Source organism: Emys orbicularis, chromosome 8 (genome assembly GCF_028017835.1).
Source record: "Emys orbicularis isolate rEmyOrb1 chromosome 8, rEmyOrb1.hap1, whole genome shotgun sequence".
Classification (NCBI taxonomy): domain Eukaryota; kingdom Metazoa; phylum Chordata; order Testudines; family Emydidae; genus Emys; species Emys orbicularis.
Genome location: NC_088690.1, coordinates 58,716,969 through 58,739,027, shown reverse-complemented (window position 1 = coordinate 58,739,027; position 22,059 = coordinate 58,716,969). Strand labels below are relative to the sequence as shown.

General features: G+C 41.9%; 1 protein-coding gene across 1 annotated transcript in view; it reads left to right on the top strand.

Annotated features, from left to right (window-relative positions):
- Positions 1 to 22,059, top strand: part of CEP350 (centrosomal protein 350) — a 134,953-nt gene that overhangs the window by 102,167 nt on the left and 10,727 nt on the right. Inside the window, exons 29-35 of the mRNA XM_065409685.1 lie at positions 1,033 to 1,177; positions 14,567 to 14,727; positions 15,629 to 15,765; positions 16,831 to 16,913; positions 17,972 to 20,070; positions 21,160 to 21,561; positions 21,651 to 21,797. Of these exons, the coding sequence (XP_065265757.1) occupies positions 1,033 to 1,177; positions 14,567 to 14,727; positions 15,629 to 15,765; positions 16,831 to 16,913; positions 17,972 to 20,070; positions 21,160 to 21,561; positions 21,651 to 21,797 (3,174 nt within the window). The remainder of the gene's footprint in view (positions 1 to 1,032; positions 1,178 to 14,566; positions 14,728 to 15,628; positions 15,766 to 16,830; positions 16,914 to 17,971; positions 20,071 to 21,159; positions 21,562 to 21,650; positions 21,798 to 22,059) is intronic.

The window sequence follows — 22,059 nt, the reverse complement described above, 5'->3', positions numbered from 1 at the left end:
GCCAGTGGGGCTACGCAGCATAATCAGTGGAATGCTAGCCCAGCATACCAGTGTGGTTTGGATGGATGATAGTTTCTCACGATTATATCAGGCACAGGAAGCTAATACTATGATTTTGATTTGAGTAATGCATTATAAAGTGTTTGTGGGTATTCCATAGCATCAGGAATACAGCTGTGCCTCACACATAGTCTTGCAGGTTACAACATATAATGCCAGCTTGCTAGATAATTCTGGCTTTCTACTCTGTTCAAAGTATTATGTCTGCTTGGCTTTGTAAGTTGCATCATGGTAATTCTTGTTATCTGGGCTTTATACCTGGATGAAGCTGTGAGGCTAAAGATGCTGTGTCAGTCACTGTCTGTGGAGACACTGCTCATCTCGACTTTCATTGAGTTTTACAAACACTTTTTCCTCTGGGAAAGTCCATTTAGAATGTGCAGCTGAAGAGCTAGTGCAGTATAACATCTAATGTGCCAAAGGTTGTATTCTGTCTGGGTAAAAGGGCTGTGACAAGCATACTGTTAGTGCTGTAAATAGATATCTGGAAGAGAATCTGCCCTTAAGAGAAGTTTTGCATGGCTGGAAGTTGAGCCCATGTTGTGGTGGTTGATGTAGGGTAATGCCTTGCACTTCCTCATATTGAGAGATGTCCTTTCAGTTTAGCAGGTATATTTGGCAGCAGTTTTTACAAAAGTGTGGTTGCATCAACAAATATTATAATCTGAAGCATACAAGTTTTCTTGTATAGCAATAAACTAGACCATGTAAGGCAGAATTACTGAGGTCCAGGCTCAAGATAAATGTCAGCTTTTGCTACTTTAGGTAGTTTTGTTCTGATGCATAATACACTGAGAAAGATAACGCTTTTGTTAATGTATCTGGATAGGTAGTTAGCTATTTGTTATTGCTAAAGATTTATGACTAGAGAATACTTTCCTTACTTGTAATTAACTCTTGTTGACAGTGATCTCATACTTTTAAATTAAGCTTCACAAGTAGTTACTTATTTTTTCTTTCGTCTTTGAACAGTCTCCTTCCAAAAGCAGTACATCTATGTCAAAGCAGGATTCCATCAAAGGAAGCCACAGAACTGGAGGGCAGCTGCATTTACCTGTGAAATCCCATCAAGTATCCCACAGTTGGTCTGATGAGTCTTTATCCATGACACAGTCAGGTAAGATTGAAGATATCAAGAATACATTGTCTTGTGTTTAAATTCATTTCTCATATTCTTTGTTTTTGCAACCCAGTAAATTAACTCATAAATCTAATTAAGTAAACTGAAAATATTTGAAATTGCAGTGACTTCAGGATTCTGTGGGAGGGTTTTTATATTAAAGTTGATCACTTCAGTGTACAGCAATGAACAAAGTTTCCTAAATTGTGATGTCGTTAACTGTTCTAGAAGCAATACAGAGCCTGAAAATCTGGTCTTAGAAGTTGGAGGAAATGATCTTTCAGATTCTTTGTTTTAAACCATATTGAGTTTGTGTACTTAAACACGCACGCCCACTGATATGAATGAGATCTTAAACATGTTGTTTTATTCATCAGTTCACTTTTAATGAAGCCGATGTTACTGACTTGGGGAACCCCTGTTCAGAATACTTTGACTTAGTTATTCACACCCAGGGATATTCTGCAGTTTGTGAGCATCAGAATGCCACCTTCATTGTAGGGAAGCTTGCACTGGGGTTGTATGTCTGTGCTTTATCTGCTCTGTAGGATGTAGTTTATCATCCTCTTAGTTGCTGTACCTGACAACCTTTACCAGTAAGGAATTGTTTTTAAAAAATGGAAAAGGAGAAAATTGAAGCAAAATTTCTCTGACAGCAAATGACTTGCATTAAAATTAATCCTGAATTTAGAATGTGTGCGCTTATATACAAACAGCAGAAAGTGTCGGCCACCGCCAATGCAAAAAAGTTAACACCTGGCATAGTATATTATAGGTGGAGCTGGTAATACTAACCTATTAAGGTTGCCTGATATTTCCATTATAAGACTGTGTGTTTGGTTGCTTGCAGTTTTGACAAACTTTAACAGTTCGGGCTGCAATTTTCCATGCTGGATATCTGCTTCAGACTGAATTTTCTTAGAAAATTTCAGCCAAAATGGTTCTGGTGTTTCTGAAATCAAGGCTAGGGAAAAATACATTGTTTTGCCCATGTAGAAAAATTCTGGCGTACTTTTTTGAGAAGCTGTAGCGCAAGGACTTTGGAGCAAGGACTTGAAATTTGACGGAGGGGTTGCCTTTGTGTTAAGAATATGTCTTTTTGCCTTCCCTATGGAAATCCACCCAAATTTGGCCAAGTTATAAGCATTGGAAAAATCAGTACACACATGCTCAATAGAGACTTCCTAGAGTTTAGCATAGGGATCTCAAACTCAAATCACCACGAGGGCCACATGAGGACTAGTACATTGGCCCGAGGGCTGCATCACTGAAACCTTTTCATACAACGATACAAAAGTATAGTCAAAAATGAAAAAAAAATGAAGAGTAATATAGTATGCTATTAAAAGTCAATCTGTTAACTTTTTTTAAACTGTAATGCCGCGCCTCTTCCCACCCCCTCCCTGCCCCTATTCCAGCCCCTTTCCCAAATCCCCGCCCCGGCCCCGCCTCTTCTCCGCCTCCTCCCCCCTCCCTCCTGGAAAGTCCTAAGCGCCGCCAAACAGCTGTTTGGCAACAGGAAGACCTGGAAAGTAGGCGGAGGAGCAGGGACGTAGCGCACGGGGGGAGAGAGGAGCTTGGCTGCTGGTGGAGTCGGCGCCTATGGCAGGCCACAATGCGGCCCGCGTGTTTGAGACCCCTGGTTTAGCAGCTAGGATCGCCAAAAGTTCTGAGGCAAGGGAACTGGGAGTGACTGGGTAAAACAACTGCTATAAGGAGCTAGGAGGCTGGAGAGAGACACTGAGATAGGCCAAAGAGCCCAGGGAGGAAGACTGGAATTGAAAGCTAATGGGGATACAGAGGGAGGAAGAGAGACAGGGCGGGGGGGACTGGGACTGGTGATAAAATGGGACTGGGAGTAAGGTGCTTGTGGGGGAAGACTTGGACAAGGAGTCTGGAGGGGGAGAACTGGGATGAAGAATCCAGAAGGGATTCTAGGAATGACTGGGCAAGGGGACTGGGAGGAGAAGCCTGAGGGTTGAAGACTGTGACTGGCTAAGTGAAGAGAATGGGACTGGGACAAGGTGCTAGGGGGGAAAGATATGGGGGCTGAGACAGGTTTGAAGGGACAGAAGAATCTGTGCCCACTAGACATGCTCCCTTCCAGAGCTTGGACTAGAACCCAAGATCCCTAAGTCTCACCTTTCCTCTGCTGTCAGTAGTACCTGTGGAACCCACTGGCAAAGTGTGCCTCATCTCCCTCCAGTGCTGGTCCATATAGAGGATGACAACCTACTGATGCTATCAGTTACTCTGTTAGCTCAAAGGGAAGAGGTTTCTGTGGTGTATCTAACTGTTCCAGCCCTGCTGATGACCTATGTGAGTGGCAGTATGATGCCACATGATGGAATTTACGGTTTTTCAGCTTGCCTTTTAAAAATCTAGGAGATTACACACAAAAAAGCTACACACAAGAACATTAAAGTTTAATAAAGGCAAATGCAAAGTGCTCCACTTAGGAAGGAACAATCAGTTTCACACATACAGAATGGGAAGAGACTGTCTAGGAAGGAGTATGGCAGAAAGGGATCTAGGGGTTATAGTGGACCACAAGCTAAATATGAGTCAACAGTGTGATGCTGTTGCAAAAAAAGCAAACGTGATTCTGGGATGCATTAACAAGTGTGTTGTGAGCAAGACACGAGAAGTCATTCTTCCGCTCTACTCTGCGCTGGTTAGGCCTCAACTGGAGTATTGTGTCCAGTTCTGGGCACCGCATTTCAAGAAAGATGTGGAGAAATTGGAGAGGGTCCAGAGAAGAGCAACAAGAATGATTAAAGGTCTAGAGAACATGATCTATGAAGGAAGGCTGAAAGAATTGGGTTTATTTAGTTTGGAAAAGAGAAGACTGATAGGGGACATGCTAGCAGTTTTCAGGTATCTAAAAGGGTGTCATAAGGAGGTGGGAGAAAACGTGTTCATCTTAGCCTCTAAGGATAGAACAAGAAGCAATGGGCTTAAACTGCAGCAAGGGAGGTTTAGGCTGGACATTAGGAAAAAGTTCCTAACTGTCAGGGTGGTTAAACACTGGAATAGACTGCCTAGGGAGGTTGTGGAATCTCCATCTCTGGAGATATTTAAGAGTAGGTTAGATCAATGTCTATCAGGGATGGTCTAGACAGTATTTGGTCCTGCCATGAGGGCAGGGGACTGGACTCGATGACCTCTCGAGGTCCCTTCCAGTCCTAGAGTCTATGAATCTATGAATTAAGGTTGCACAGTGAAGCAGTCAGAAGCTAGGAAAAGCCAGAATTAATGTTGCCTGTGCACCCTTAATTTGTCTTCCTCATGTGTATGCATTATGATACAGTCTTTAATTACATGATCATGTACTATTTTTTCCACATGACCCCTGCCTCCACAAGTGAACAGGATGGAAGGTGCTCATGTAATGAGCAGCTATTCAATATTTTATTTTATTTTCATTGTGCATTGTGTGGCCTTAAGCCTCATTTGCTGGACACTATTCAAACCCTGCTCTGAAGACAGAATTATTAATTCATTCATGGACTTCACTGTAGTGCTCATCACATAGTATCAGAGTACTTCACAAACGTTGTCATTTTTACAACTTCCCTGTGCAAAGAGAAGGTGGTATTATCCCCCATTTTACAGATGGGGAAGTGAGGCACAGACAGTAAGGTCAAAGGTGTCCACTAATTTTGGGTGCCCAGTTTGAGGCATCTAGGACCTGTTTTTCAGAGTACTTTTCATTACATAGCACTTCCTATGCTCAAAGCACAGCTCTCATTGACTTCAGTTGCAGCTGTGAGCACTCAGCACTTCTGCAAATCAAACTCCAGGGTCTCACATTAGGCACCCAGAAAATGAGGAACATCTAATTAGTGACCACCTGTGAGAGGTTTGGTTTAAGTGACCTGCCTGAATGAGACAGGAACTCTGTGGGAGAGGCAGGGATAGAATTCAGTTCTCTGGGCCAGCATTTGATTGCCTTTAACCATGAGATCATCCCTTCTTTTTCTGCAATCCCCCGCCTCATTCACTGCAGATCTTCCAACTTCTGCAACAAATGAAGCAGGGGTCCTCTACATATCCCCACAGCAGGTCCCTCTCCACAGCAGGTCCATCCTGTACACTGAATGAGGTGGGGGTTACATGGAAAAAACTAGTGTGTAATCATGTAAGTTAAACATGTATCATAAAGAATAAGCAAAATGGACCAAATTGAGGTTGCATAGGCAACCTTAATTCTGACATTTCCTAGCTTTTCAGTGCTTGACTTTGCAACCTTAATAATGTTCTTATAACAGCTTTTGTGTGCACTAGAAAATAAGAGGACTTGTCAGGACAAGTGTTTTCCATTTTGATATAAAAATGAATACATAAAATAAACACATTCACACTGATTAATTTTTAATAGCGTGCCACCTTCAGGGCACTGCAACATAATTAAAACATGCAATAACTTGATAAAATTCTCTTAAAGTTGAAACAGAGAAAACCAAATATACATATCAGTATGAATAGATTAAAAATAATGAACATGGGGGGCCAACAGTGAGCATAATGAGCTCTTTTGAAATAAATAGTCTTTCATGTATTTGGTATTTTAAAATATGATGGAGAGACTAAGACTGGTGTCAGCTGGAGGAGGGATTTGGGGATGTATCACTGCATTCTAATGTTGGTCTTCATTGTTGCCCTTTTTCCCGCACCATGTGACATATGTAAAATCATCTTGGTTCATTAAAAAGACATTGTCAAGTTAAAAATAGATATTGCAGATTTATTTGCATGTGTAACTGATGCCTGAGATAAGTAAAGACTTTTTAAAAATTAATTTACTTCTCACCATTTGTTTCCACTTCTGTATTTTTTTGTCAGCTTGAACCATGAAAATAGAATAGTCAATTTCGTGTTTGTTTATAATCTATTTCTGGTTCATATGTGCTATCAATACTTGAAAACACTTTAGAGGAAAGCTATTCCTTTAAAAAAAATTCATTAAAATTTTTCAAATGTCATGGCAACAGATTCCTTTGTTAGGCTTTGTAGAAACTTGCTTTATACAAAACCTGAATTTGGGCCTTAATTAACATGATGTTACTTTCACTTAAGCAGGAGGAATTAATTGTAATCAAGACACTTGCCGGAAAATAGGTACACTACCTCGGACTATGAGGAGAGATCACATTCTTCCTGTCAAACACCTATATCTATTTTGTGCACTGCTTGTTTAAAAACACTTTCATAAATATTTAACTACAAAACTTAACTGAAAAAGGAATGCATCACATTTACTAGCTGCTGGTAGTGAAATACCTTACTGCTACTTACTGTTGCTGTCTTTTGGTGAAATGAGGCACTGGTTATCGAACTGAAGTGTAAATTGCTATTGGGCCATGAAGAACTAGCTGGTCATCTGGTGCTGCTGACTTTTCTTCTTAATTTCAGCTGGTTTTATAGCCTCTATGCCAATGAGACTGTAAATTAGACTGAAAACTATTAATAATATTTATTATTTGTATTTTGGTAGTGCCAGTCATGGACTAGGACCCCATTGTGCTAGGTGCTTTACAGACACAGAACCAGTGGTTTCCCCAGGAATTGAAATTAGGGGGGGTGTTCGAATTTACCGGGGGGGGGGGGGGAAGTGTCAGGGCTGATGAGTTATATAAAAGAGATATGAATAAAGTAAATGTTTTGTTAGGATAATGCAAATTTAACATAAGGATAATGCAAGTTACACCAAAACACATAACAGGTCTAGATTTCTAAAAAAATATAATTTTTTTTTAAATGTATTTAATTTAAATTGACTTTTGAAAAGTAAGCCATCATGGGATAAGAGGGAAGTCCTCTCATGGATCAGTAACTGGTTAAAAGATGGGAAACAAAGGGTAGGAATAAATTATCAGTTTTCAGAATGGAGAGAGATAAATAGTGGTATCCCTGAGGGGTTGGTACTGGGACCATTACTGTTCAACATACTCATAAATGATCTGGAAAAATGGGTAAACAGTGAGGTGGCAAAATTTGCAGATGATACAAAACTATTCAAGATAGTTAAGTCCCAGGCAGACTGCGAAGAGTTACAAAACTGGGTGACTGGGCAACAAAATGGCAGATGAAATTCAATGTTGATAAATGCAAAGTAATGCACACTGGAAAACAATCTCAACTATACATACAAAATGAAGGAGTCTGAATTAGCTGTTAACACTCAAGAAAGAGAACTTGGAGTCATTGTGGATAGTTCTCTGAAAACATCCACTCGGTGTGCAGCGGCAGTCAAAAAAGCGAACAGAATGTTGGGAATCATTAAGAAAGGGATAGATAATAAGACAAAAAATATTATATTGCCTCTGTATAAATCCATGGTACGTGTACACCTTGAATACTGTGTGCAGATCTGGTCACCCCATCCCAAAAAAGATATATTGGAAATGGAAAAGGTGCAGAGATGGGCAACTAAAATTATTAGGGGTATGAAACAGGAGGAGAAATTAAAATGACTGGGAATTTTCAGCTTAGAAAAGAGACGACTTAGGGGGATATGATAGAGGTCTATAAAATCTTGACTGGTGTGAAGAAAGTGAATAAGGAAATGTTATTTAATCCTTCACATAACACAAGAACTAGCAGTCACTCAATGAAATTAATAGGCAGCAGGTTTTAAAAAAACAAAAGGAAGTACTTCTTCACACAACATAAAGTCAACCCCGTGGAACTCCTTGCCAGGGGATGCTGTGAAGACCAAAACTATAACAGGATTAAAAAAAGAACTAGATAAATTCCTGGAGAATAGGTCCATCAGTGGCTATTAGCCAGGATGGGGAGGGATGCAACACCATGCTCTGAGTGTCCCTAGCCTGTTTGCCAGAAGCTGGGAATGGGCAGGGGATGGATCACTTGATGATTACCTGTTCTGTTCATTCCCTCTGAAGCACCTGGCCTTGACCACTGTTGGAAGACAGGATACTGGGCTATATGGACCATTGGTCTGACCCAGTATGACCATTCTTATGTAAAAATTAATTATAATAATAAAAATGTTTAGTACAGAAACGCCCCAACATAATGACCTCTCAAGATAGCAACTATGTGAGATAACAACCTTGGCAAATAATGCATTTTAAAAATCTTGGCCTACTAGGAAACATATTTATATAAGTTTCCATTCCCAGTCACAAATCTAGCATTCTGGAGCAAAGTCACTAAAATATAGTCCAACAAACAAATGTTTATTTAACATGCCCCCTCACTTTTCCCTCCACCGCACCCCACTCACCAGTGTTGTCCTTGGTCAGTGGAGACTCCGAGTTCAGAGGTGCTTTCATGTGAGTACACCCAGGGCCGGTGCTACCATTTAGGTCAACTAGGCGGTTGCCTGGGGCGCCAAAAAGCGGCGCCCCCAATTTTTTTTTTTTTTTTTTTTTACAGCGGCCGCTGCGCTGGGAGGGAGAGGGAGTCTGAGCCGCCAGCAGGCAGCCCAGGGGAACCCCTGGGTCAGCGCGCCGCCGGCAGCCCAGGGGAACCCCTGGGTCAGCGCGCCGCCGGCAGCCCAGGGGTTCCCCTGGGTCAGAGCTGCCGCACGGATCCCCGGGCCTGGGGGTTGGGAGCTGCCGCGGGGGGCGCCTCACGGTGGGGTGGGGCGGGGCGGGGAGCTGCCGCAGAGCTGGGGGGGGAGCGCAAGGTGGAAGTTGCGCCTAGGGCGCGAAACTTCCTTGCACCGGCCCTGAGTACACCCCCCAGGTGTGGGGCAAGAAGGCACCTTGCTCATTCCTCCAGCTGCTCACTGTTTGCTCTGGCCACTGCTGTTCATTGTGCCACCATTCACTCCACCACTCTGTTGCCAATGGCCCTGCGCAGTCACCTTCTGCTGCCACCTGCCACTGTGACCTCTGCGAGTTGGTCTCTTGAGGTTCCACCCAGCTCTCAGTGATTTCAGCTGAGCTCTCAGTGGGGGAACCTCACTGCTAGTGCAGTCTGGGCTGTCTCTTACACAAAAACACTGTACCCACAGGAACACTGTCCCCACAGCAGGACTAAGCACTTAGACCTGATTATCAGCTGCAGTGGTCACTTAACAGAACAAAAGACTATCTATGGAGCCTAATCAGCTCTGTCTTTAAACAGTGGAGAGGGACAGGTCCCCACCCTCCCTCTTGATGCCCTCAATCAGCACAGGCTAAGTACAGTTCTACTGCCCTTTACTCATACAATAAGAACAACAACATTTCATTCTCTTCCCAGCCCCCCCTCGCATTCAAGTGATTTGTAACCCAACCCCAGCCAAAATCTATCACTTGGGCAACACAGCTCTGTTTGCTGGATACCTAGGTAGATTAGGTGTGAATGTAAATACAATCTGGTCCTGAAGCCTTTCTCCCCAGCCCCCAGCTCATCACTAGCTGTCAGGGAGAGCTCATTTAGACTTTGCTTACAAATCATCATTTGAAATTATTAGGTTGGCCAACATCACCGAAATGAATGCACTGACATTGTCATAAAAAACAACAGCTGTATAAGGAAGCTAGTCTATGTTCATACTTTTCAAATCTATTCTACTTTTTCAGATACACGTATTTTATCATACATTGTATATGCTTTTAAAGTGTGTGTTAATGTTTCAATTTCAATTCAGATTTCCAAACAGTCACTAAATTGGCATGTTTCAGAGTAGCAGCTGTGTGAGTCTGTATCCGCAAAAAGAACAGGAGTACTTGTGACACCTTAGAGACTAACAAATTTATTTGAGCATAAGCTTTCGTGGGCTATAGCCCACTTCATCGGATGCATAGAATGGAACATATAGTGAGGAGATATATATACATACAGAGAACATGAAAAGTTGGGAGTTGCCCAACCAACTCTAAGAGGCTAATTAATTAAGATGAGCTATTGTCAGCAGGAGGAAAAAAAACTTTTGTAGTGATAATCAAGATAGCCCATTTAAGACAGTTTGACAAGAAGGTGTGAGGATACTTAACATGGGGAAATAGATTCAATGCTCAGCCATTCCCAATCTCTATTTAAGCCTAAATTGATTGTATCTAGTTTGCATATTAATTCAAGTTCAGCAGTTTCTCGTTGGAGTCTGTTTTTGAAGCTTTTCTGTTGCAAAATTGCCACCTTTAAATCTGTTACTGAATGGCGAGAGAGGTTGAAGTGTTCTCCTACTGGTTTTTGAATGTTATGATTCCTGATGTCAGATTTGTGTCCATTTATTCTTTTGCATAGAGACTGTCCGGTTTGGCCAATGTACATGGCAGAGGGGCATTGCTGGCACATGGTGGCATATATCACTTTGGTAGATGTGCAAGTGAACGAGCCCTGATGGCGTGGCTGATGTGATTAGGTCCTATGATGGTGTCACTTGAATAGATATGTGGACAGAGTTGGCATCAGGCTTTGTTGCAAGGATAGGTTCCTGGGTTAGTGTTTTTGTTCTGTGGTGTGTGGTTGCTGGTGAGTATTTGCTTCAGGTTGGGGGGGCTGTCTGTAAGCGAGGACAGGTCTGTCTCCCAAGATCTGTGAGAGTGAGGGATCATCTTTCAGGATAGGTTGTAGATCTTTGATGATGCGCTGGAGAGGTTTTAGTTGGGGGCTGAAGGTAACGGCTAATGGCGTTCTGTTATTTTCTATGTTGGGCCTGTCTTGTTGTAGGTGACTTCTGGGTACTCTTCTGGCTCTGTCAATCTGATTTTTCACTTCAGCAGGTGGGTATTGTAGTTTTAAGAATGCTTGATAGAGATCTTGTAGGTGTTTGTCTCTTCTGAGGGATTGGAGCAAATGTGGTTGTATCTTAGAGCTTGGCTGTAGACAATGGATCGTGTGGTGTGTCCTGGATGGAAGCTGAGGCATGTAGGTAAGTATAGCGGTCAGTAGGTTTCCGGTATAGGGTGGTGTTTATGTGACCATCGCTTATTAGCACAGTAGTGTCAAGGAAATGGACCGCTTGTGTGGATTGGTCTAGGCTGAGGTTGATGGTGGGATGGAAATTGTTGAAATCATGGTGGAATTCCTCAAGGGCTTCTTTTCCATGGGTCCAGATGATGAAGATGTCATCAATGTAGTACAAGTAGAGTAGGGGCCAGTAGCGTAGCTAGGGGAGGTGCAGGGGAAGCAGCCGCTTCCCCTCAGCACATTTTCCAAAAGCGGCGCCTTAGTTAGGGGTTACCATGGCGCCAGCGGGCGGGGCCCACACTGTGCTCTGAAGCTTGGCCTGCCGGGCCGGCGCTGGGCTCCTGCAGGCAAGGGGGGGCAGCACGGCTGGAGGAGCCATGGGGGGGGGGCGGCGCAGCCGGAGGAGCGGGGGGGGCGCAGCATGGCAGCCCGCAGCGCAGCCGGAGGAGCCATGGCGGGGGCGGCACGGCACGGCTGGAGGAGCCATGGGGGGGGCGTGGTGCGGCTGGAGGAGCCAGCCAAGGGGGGGACGCGGCCGGAAGAGGAGCCAAGGGGGGGCACCTTTTTAATGTTTGCTCCCCCTGCTCTTAGAACCTGGCTACGCCACTGGTAGGGGCACTAGGGGATGAGAGCTGAGGAAGCATTGTTCTAAGTCAGCCATAAAAATGTTGGCATACTGTGGGGCCATGCAGGTACCCATAGCAGTGCCACTGACTTGAAGGTATACATTGTCCCCAAATGTTAAATAGTTGTGGGTGAGGACAAAGTCACAAAGTTCAGCCACCAGGTTTGGCATCTAACTTGTTCACAAAACTGGGGGGGGGGGGGGGCATTGGGGAAATTCAGGAGGGAAATCACTGCACAGAACAGACTCCTGCTCCAAAGAGCTTACAGCCGAAGGGCTTGTCTACACTTACAGCGCTGCGGTGGTGCAACTGTCCAGTGGAGCTGCACTGCTGTAGCGCTTAGAGAAGATGCTACCTATGCCGACGGGAGAGTGTGTCCCGTCAACATAGTGCTGTCTACACCAGGAGTTAAATCAGTATAACTACATCACTCTGGGGTGTGGAAAATCCACACACAGTTATACTGGCATAAGTAGATAGGGTAGACCAAGCCTAAGTATAAAACAAGACACAACAGGTAGATACAGACAGATGGGGATGCACAAGGAAGCATCAGCTATGAGTTTCATAGAAATGCCTTTCTATGAGTTTACACAGTCTTGATTGGGCCTTGGTCATTACAGAAATACAAAAACGATTATATTAATGGTGACGACTCTACTGTGGAGAAGGGAATCAATCAGCTGAGCACGACTTCCAATGGAATAGAGGGAGAGGACCACCAGGAGGATTGGAAGACCAGACAGTAGGGAATCTTGGGGGAGGGGAAGAGGAACAGAACGGATGGTAATGAAATTGCAAAAGGAAACCATGTGATTTCCTTTTTAAAGGAAAAGGAAAATATTTGTTCAAGTGCGCAGTGGCTACATTCACCACAGGGATATTGTTGTTATGAATGACATAATAGGTCATCTGCAAAATTGAGACTAGGAGCATAAGTGATCCATGCAGTTGTGAATGGAATGTAAGGTGGCCCATGAGACAATCTCTCTAAAGATATGGTTCTCTGTACGCTTAAGTGTGAGAACTCCAGAAATAAGTTGTCAAACAGGAGGGTTTAACAGTCAAACTGCTTCTCTTTCTAACTGAACTTAACTAGTCATCCTCCAGTCCTAGTGAATTTGTTTAGTCCAGGAGATTTAAAACCCGGTGGTTTTACTGTACTCCATCTATAGTTTGCAAGAGACCTAGCTTACTTCTGGACCATACTATTACAAATTAAATACTCGCCATTAAAATAATACGTCATGTAGCATAAGGGTGTTTAAGGTGAATTTAAAAGCTTTTAAACACAAATTTAAAAAATATATACATTCTTAAACCTTTAAAAAGAAGTGTCACACTGAAAAACATAAGATTAAAATACTGTTTCCTCTGCAGCAGTTGACACCACAAGCAGTTAATGACAAATCTTTAAGTCTTTATCCAGACAAGTGCTCATTGAATTGAATTAATGAGAACTGAGTAAAGGTTACTGGATGCTTGTGCTATGTGTGTCTGTGATGTCCTTAACAAAACACAGAAGCCTGAACTTACATACTGCTAAGTAGGGAGAGGAAGCAATGACTTTCAGATACTTATTAAATCTAAAATATATATTTGAAACACATTTCTCTTATCTATAAATTAACCATTTGCATTCTAGACACACAGCATCATTCTGAATGTTGAGCTAATTTTCAATCCTGATATTCTGTAGATCAGATTCAGTCCATTCTATGCCACCTTCATAGCATAAGGGTATGTCTACACTTGGAGCTGGGGGTGTGATTCCCATTTTCAGGAGACAAATTCACACTAGCTTTCATCAAGCTAGCACACCAAAACTAGAATGAAGCTGCAGCAGCATGAGCTGCAGGACAGGCCAGTCATTCTGAATATGTGCCCCTGAAAAACCCTACGCACATCCTTGGGGAAGCTAACCTGTCCTGCCTTCTGTTAGTAGCGTGCTAGCTCAATGAAAGCTAGTGTGAGTTTGTCTCCTGAAGATGAGAATCACGCCCCCAGCCCCAAGTGAAGACATGCCCTAAGTTTGTCATTGAGTAGGCTAATATGCATTAGTTAAATGGAGAAAATACCTATGTATTGTTTTTGTTTATTTAACAGTGCCTGCACTTTCAGCATCTCAATTCTGTGTGGTCTAGACTATAGGACAGGGAATTAAGAGGCCTAAAATCTACTTCCTGTTCTGCCACTGACATGCTGACTTGGGGCAATTCACTTAACTGCCCTGTGCCTCAGTTTTTCTATCTCGAAATGGGTATAAGAATACCCATCTTTGTAAAGCAGTTTGGGATTCTCAGATTACATGTGCTATATGAGGGCAGAAAGTGTTCATTCACTTTACACTTTTTACCTTTTGTATTTTTTAAACTATTTTTAAATGCGTTTGCAAATACCAGCTTGTGTAGATTTTCTGAAATATACCTGTAGGATAAGCACAGAGCCCACCCAAGACATGCGTTTGTTTAATTGTGTGCCTTTTGTATCATAGAATTGCTGCTGTGTTTGAAAGTTATCTATCTTGGTTATTCAGCAATGTCTCTAATGCCTTCTTTCAGTGTAGGAATCACAAAGTTAAGTGACTTTGGCTTTTTAAGGATGTACAAGATAACTAGGAACATAACCATTTTATACATCATGTCTTTGCCAAACTCAGTACGGTCTGGTGTAGCGTTTTTCTTCCTTACCATATGTGATGTGATATTGTTAAAATAAGAGATGCTTACTTAGGAAGTCTTTATTTTGATGAGATGAGCGTGTTAAAAATAAATTATTTTACTAATATTTTATGTGATGTAATTCGTTAACTGAAGATTCTGTACTTTGGATAGCAATACTTGTAATGTGTGAGGTTATTTGAGGGTTAAAACTAAACTATCTTTTTCAGAAACCACATCTGACCAGAGTGACATTGAAGGCCGGATCAGGGCCCTAAAGGATGAGCTACGGAAGAGGAAGTCTGTTGTTTATCAGCTGAAAAAGGAACAAAAGAAGAGGCAGAAGGAGAGGCTGAAAGCCCAGGAGGCCAGTTTGATCAAACAGCTAGAGGTTAGGAACAGTTAGAAGGGCTAAGTAACAAGTCAAACTGCTAGCATAGTGTGAATTGGTATATTACAGTCAGTTGCTGAAGAAATCCTTTCTCTTGTGCTTATTGATGCACCTTGTTATGACAGCAGCACCACCATTCTGGTACTGGTTTAAATATTTCCAATAATTCTACAATAGCCCATGTGGTACTGATATGGTGGACAATCCTCTTCAGGATAAAAGGCTAATCCACCAGTAAAATGATGTAGGGGGGTTGGGTTTTTCGGGTTTTTTTTTTTTTTTTTTTTTTTTAAAGTAGTATATTGACTCAGACTTGACAGACACTGTTGGAGTCTATAATAATAAAATATTAAAACTCCAGCCACTCGCAACTGAAGAGCTGTTACTTGTGCAAATAAGCTACACCTCTACCCCGATATAACGCGGTCCTCGGGAGCCAAAAATCCCTACCGCGTTATAGGTGAAACCCCGTTATATCGGGGTTGCGGTGGCAGGGCTCCAGCAGTGATTTAAAGAGCCCGGGGCTCCAGCCGTGGGGAGCCCCGGGCCCTTTAAATCACCACCCGAGCCCCGCTGCCAGAGCCCCGGGGTAGGGGTAGCGACGGCAGGGCTCCAATGGTGATTTAAAGGCCCCGGGGCTCCCCACAACAGCCAGAACTCTGAGCCCCACTGCCGCAGCTCCGGGGTTACCACGCTATACGCGAACCCGTGTTATATCGGGTCGCGTTATATCGGGGTAGAGGTATATTTGTCCATACGCACATGAAAACTTCTTGCTTTGAGAGCAGTCTTCTAAAAGGAAAGGATGCGCTTTATTCATTTGATAACTTCTGTTTGCTGATTGACTCTTCCAAGAAGTTATGATTTGGAAAATTAACAATCTTAACTTTTTCACACTCAGTCTTACGATGAGTTCATAAAGAAGACTGAAGCAGAGTTGAGCCAAGACCTGGAGGCATCACCCACAGCTAAGCCTCAGATTAAAACTCCATCCTCATCTACTGAAAAACCTAAAATCAAGCCTCCTCCACTCCACAGGTAACTTGGAACTCTCTTTGTAATTTAACATTACCTTGTTAGCATTTTTCTAGGTCAACTGTACAAATGCCTTTTCCAGAGTGTGCTACAGTTGTAATATAAAGTAGTTGTGTGAAGATACTTCTGAATGAGCATGGAAGAAAAGTACGTGTGTAAGCTTCTCTGTTCCTCAAGAGAATAGATCTCTATTATGTACTTGGAGAACTTTAATCTATCTGAAACTAAACAAAACATGTATTAGAATGTAGGGTTTGTGTGTGTGTGAACACTCAATAGCATTTGGGGGGGAGAGGGAAAGTTGATGCTATCTCAGAAAATCATTGGTATAGGGGAAAATCACAGGGAGGAAGCCTGAAGACCACAGCTCCCTAGGCCATTGGAGAATGGCAGTGTGTTGATGCCTTATGCTAGCCCAGTCAGCAAACACATCGTCATTCAGACAAGCATTGTATAAAGTTCTCATGCACATTGTCAGGGTATTCTATTCTTGTCCTACCTCATCCCGGTGTCCTAATCTAGGTTTTTCTGAGCAGCAGCAGCTCCTGGCTATATGGAATTGTGACAAATATTATGGATGGCTTTCTGACCTGGACAGTTCTCTTCCTGGCCCCCTGTGCAGGTGCCTCCCCCGCCCCACCCCCCCGTAGAAACCATTCATACTTATAACTTAAACCTAGTTTACAACCCAGGGTTTCAGAGGTAAACAGTGCATTAACCCACTACACCTCTTGGTGCATCTCCTTGTGGTTCTGTTTCCCACCCCAAGAGATGGTGCTAAAAATCCCATTGGCCTCTCAGTAGTAGGTTTACATGCTCTCAACTGCAAAGGGTAATATTTCTTACTAAGCTAATCTTTATTAGAAAGAAACCTTCCCCAGAATGTATCGTATCCCACGCATACATACACGCACCTTTATAATTACTTTCTATAGTCATCTCACCTTTAATGCACTTTTGCATTGGGGTACATGATTCTGTAATTATTGCTGTTTGCACTTACACTATGACTAGTGATTCTAACATGTGGAACATTGGTGGTTCACTTTATTGACTTTTCAACCCTAGGCCTGAGACAACCAAGAATTGGAAATCACTGACTGAGTCAGAGCGGTCCAGAGTATCTTTGGAATCCATTGCAGAGCATGTTGGTATGTAACTGGAAAATAAATGCTGCAGATGGAGGCGTCCTTTCATAAATCTTGAAGAATTCTATTCACTGTGTTTTGAAAAATACCCATTCTTTCATAATCTCTCACTGTTTGCTGCAAGGTGAGAAGGGATTTAGAGAGAGTGGTTAAGTCAAAATTGAATGCATAATACACACTTTTTCTTTATAGTTGTATTTTTTTTCACATTTACATTTGTTTTGATTCTAACATTAATCTTCTGAAGAACAAATTTCACTATTCTTCCCCTTAGCTGTAAAGCATCTTATTTGGGTCTCTTCTTTTAAGAGACTTTAATAATAAACAGCCAAAACATAGTGGAAAGAAAATGGTAAATTTTAGAAGAATATTTTAACTAAGAAGAAATGATAACATCTTGGCTTTTTCTTCTTGCTGTATCACTTCAACTTAGGAGACAGCAAAAGCAAACAATGTGCTGAACCACAAATATTTGGTTCTATCCTTGCTGAGACTTATGTGAAACATCAAGAGTATGACAACTGTTTTTCTTTTTGCCTTTTGTGTTTCCCAGCATCATTTAGTTTGAGAACACTGCCCTTGAAGAAGCCAAAAACAATTAAAGATTTTCTTCTTTTGTTCAGATATTTTTCAGTGGTTTACTATTAATGTTTATCTCTCCACATACATTTATAACCTTGTTTACCTTTGTGACTTCCAGACAAATACCTGAGCTTTTACCTCCTATAACAAAGTCCCATTTCACAATAATAAACTTTTCACAGAACAGCAGCAGAGGTAGGAGGTTAGAAAGAAAGCTATGGAGACATAATACATACGGAATACAGAGGATGCTGTTGTTATTTACAGGACAGTCCAGGAGCCTGTGAAACTTTCACAGATCCCTGTTAATATCCTTTTGTCTCAAATCTTTTGACTGAACAGCTGTTTAACTTTGGCTGCAGTTTCCCAATAAAATAACAGGCATTCTTGATCACACCTTGCTCTGATAGGATTACAAGATATCAAAAGATTATTCTGGATGATTTAGTATTGTGATGATTAATTTTTTTTTATTTAAGATGCTGTATCATCAAGTTCTGAGAGGTCTGTGTCTGTACACATCAAGAGACTCATTGACTCAGAGGTTCATACAGAAGAACCTTCCCGAACCCTATCCCCAGTCTTCAAGTCACCAAGGAGATCCAGAGCTGAATCTGGTGATTCCTTGGACAGTGTGCCCATATCAGCTCTTCTCCAAGATCTAAGAGATAGTGGCAGAGTATCCCATGTGTTAGTGAGCAAGTCAGAAGATGTATCCAGTGATGATATTGTGTCTAATCACAAATCTGATATACAAGAGGAGATGGAGTACATAAAATCAGAAGAATCCGAGGTTGAAGATGCTAATAATAAACATTCAGAGAGTTCTGGTGCCTTGTTGATGCTAGATATACACCAGGAAAGCTTACCAGAAGTCCTTCCAAAGAGAGACCTTCACTCTGACACTGAACAGTCTCAGAAGGAACTATTTAGCTTGACTGCTGAAAATATTCAGAGTAGAGAAGAGATCTCAAAACAGAGACAGACAATCAAAGATGATGTAGGGAGTGATCAAAGTGACAGATCAGAAAAGTCCTCTCTCAGCTTGAGCAAGTGGGCACAGGAAAAAGACTTCTCTCTTCCAGAACAAGTTTTTACTCAAAAAGAGCCATCATACTCTGAAGATTTTGTGGGGTCCTCCCCCAGAAAAGAGACATCAGTTGAAGAAACTCCTTCTGCTGAATGTTACAAAGATGATTTTGAGATGCCTACATTGTCACACAGAAAAGATTCTCAGTCACTTAGAGAGAAATCACAGCATATAAAACCCCCTAGAAGCAGATCCACCAGCCTTGGCAGTGAAGATGAAATCAGTGAATATCTCAGTGACAAGTCTCTCTCTGTCTCTGGCAGTGTGCATTCAGAGAGATTATTAGAACTCAAGTCACCAACAGAGCTCATAAAAAATAAAGAACGCAGTGATGTGGAGAAAGAACAAGCCCCCATTGAATCACCACTTTGGGTCTCAGTTTCCATCACAGAAGAAGCAAACACACTGATAAATTTCAGCATTGGTGACCGGATACTTGTGAGTAACGTCCAGCCTGGAACACTGCGATTCAAAGGTCTGACCAGTTTTGCCAAAGGGTTTTGGGCTGGTGTGGAACTGGATAAACCTGAAGGAAACAACAATGGGACTTATGATGGTATTAAATATTTTGATTGTAAGGAAAAGCATGGTATTTTTGCTCCTCCTGAAAAGATCTCTCACATTTTAGAAAGTTTTGATACCTATATAGACACAAATGAAGATGAAGACTCGTTCTTTGATGACAGATTGGGTCAGCACCACAAATCCAAGCAGAAAGACCAAGAAAGTTCCAAATCTGGCAAAGATGAAGAAAGCAAGGGAAGAGATGCAACTGAGAAATCGTCCCAAGATAAAGCTCCACCAGGTATGACTGCTTTAGAAGCCTCTGTTGGGCAAAAAGTTGATGATTACACCAGTTCTGAAGTAGACCATATAAAGGAGGTTTTCACAGCTGTTAGACCACTTGCCAAAGAGCAGTCTGTGGTGGACTGCCTGAAAGCTGCTGTAAAAGATGAGATTGTCCATGCACTGTCTGTTTCTACTATAGAAAATGTTACCACCATTCTATTGGAAGGTACCTCAGATGGTATATTGTCTGAAAAGCTGGGGAGGCAGCAGTCCTCAAGGGAGGAATGTACTGAAAAGTCAGATAAGTTTTTTTCTGGAGTTTTGGAAAAGCCTGCAACTCCACTTCTGGACCTATTGACCAAGGAAAAGAATCAATTAGAAGCCCAACTTAGACTGCCTCTTAGAGAGGAAGAGAAGTCAAAAGACCAGCTAGAAAAGGTCTGCTTGTTGACAGACAGTCTACTTAAGGATTTTGTTAAGGACACTGTCAATCAGCTACAGCAAATCAAGAAGGTCAGGAATGAGAAGATTCATCTTAGCAATCAGGAGCTCTGTGATGTCCAAGAGGAATTATCATCCAGAACCCCAGCCCAGCATGTGGAGGAGCAGGTAGCAAAGGGCCCGCAGAACTTTTTTTTAAGTTCTGAATTGGAAGATGAAAAAGAAGAAGTTTCCTCTCCAGATATGTGTCCCAGACCAGTGAGTATATAGCTTGCATTGATTTCAGAAGCTAATATATTGTTTGTTTGTTTGATGGATAATTATTGAATCTGAGGATTTTGTTTTCTACCAATTTTGTTCCTCCCAAGTGTTGTCAGGTGACCTCCAGTATGTGTGTCACTTTATGGTACATTCTGAAACATTTTGGAGATTTACAAAGATGTATGAAACACCTATTCATATCACATGAAAAACTGAAAAACATTCTACTTAGAGAGCATTCTGCTTACATATATCATATTTCCTGTATTAGCCTACCCTGTTTTTCATAATCCTAATTGAATCTGCATGAACGCCGACTCTTGTATTTGAAGAGTAAGTTTGCTTCTGCTTACTCTCCATATGAAATAATCATCCTCTGACCTTACAATTAGTTGCTATAGAGATCATTAAGATGTCAAGCTGCTAAAGGTGCTGGGTTAACAGCTCTCTGATAAGTGAAGTTTTATATCCACTGGACAGATATATCATGAACAGTGGAAGTTCAAGCTTCCCCAGAACCACCTCTAAGGGTAAGAAGATAAGACATGGCCTCTTTGTTGAAGCTCCTAACAAAGCTGATAACTGTGGTGATATTCTCAATATGTTACTATCACAAAAAGCACCAGCTCACTTTCACATACGCCACCAAACAGCCGTCAGTTTGTAATGGCTTTTAGTCTACTGATTTAAGCTAGATTGATACTGGTGGTAAGTGAAGTGAAAAGTTACATATTCCATTACCAAACTGTTGAGCCACCCAGCCCCTCACAAACAAATTGGTTTCAGGGCAGAATGAGCAACAAGAACAGATGATCGATTTTTAAAAATGCTTCTCTCTGTTGTAAACTCCCTAGTAACTTTTCAAAAACATTGGGGAAGAAATGATGAAAGTGCAGGTATATGAGTAGAATCAAATGTTTCCACTGGTTTGGGGTTTTTGAGATAATTATTCAAAAGTGCTTTATAAACACTAACAATCATATCAGAAGTACATTTCAAAATCGAATTATAAGACGTGTTTGATGCGCAATAGAGTACATTACTGCTTTGAATAGTAACTCTGTAATTCTGTTTCTTATTCCACAGGAGAGTCCAGTGTTTGGTGCCAGTGGACAGGAAGAGCTTGCTAAGAGGCTGGCAGAACTGGAGCTCAGCCGGGAATTCCTGAGTGTGTTAGGAGATGATCAAGACTGGTTTGATGAGGACTTTGGCTTGAGCTCCCACAAGGTTCCGCAGAAGCAAACTGAAGAATCAGCGGTGCTGCCCAAGACAGAGCCACAAAAAGTGCCACCTAAGCCATGTGAGGAGCCTTTGGTTGTTCCACATACTGCAGTGGAAGTAGAAGGCATGGTGCATGCAGCAGCTGAGGAGCTGTGGAAGTTGAAAGAGCTGGGTCATGATCTTCAGAATATCAGCCTTCCCATAGACCTTAGTAATACCACCAAAGAGCAGGACATCGAGACTATAAGCAAACAGGTCTATAAACAGGTACAACCCTGGGGAACATTGATCTTATCCCCTGGATACTTGCCCTCAGAAGCTGAAGTTTTAATTTTGACCTTTTTCTTTTTGTCAAGGCGGTATTTGACTTGACGAGAGAGATTTTTCGGGAAATCTTTGCTGAGGATCCTAATCTGAATCAACCTATTTGGATGAAACCATGTAGAATTACCTCCACTTACTTCCGGCGAGTAAAAGATCCAAATGATCTTGATGAGATCAAGGTAGGAAAGATGCTATTAAATTGAGACTGTTCTCATATCATATAATGCTTATATAGCATTTTTTCATTTGTAGCCCACAAAATGCTGTATGTAGGTAGGCAAGCATTACCTGGAGTTTAACAGATGTAGCATTTGAGCACAGAGAGGTTTCAAGAGTGGTTATTTGCTGAAAAGCTATTGTGTAAAGATGGTACTTTTTTTGTTTTTGTTTTACCACCCTCTCTTTCCTTTCATAAACTGAATTAGTTTTAGACTCCAGTTT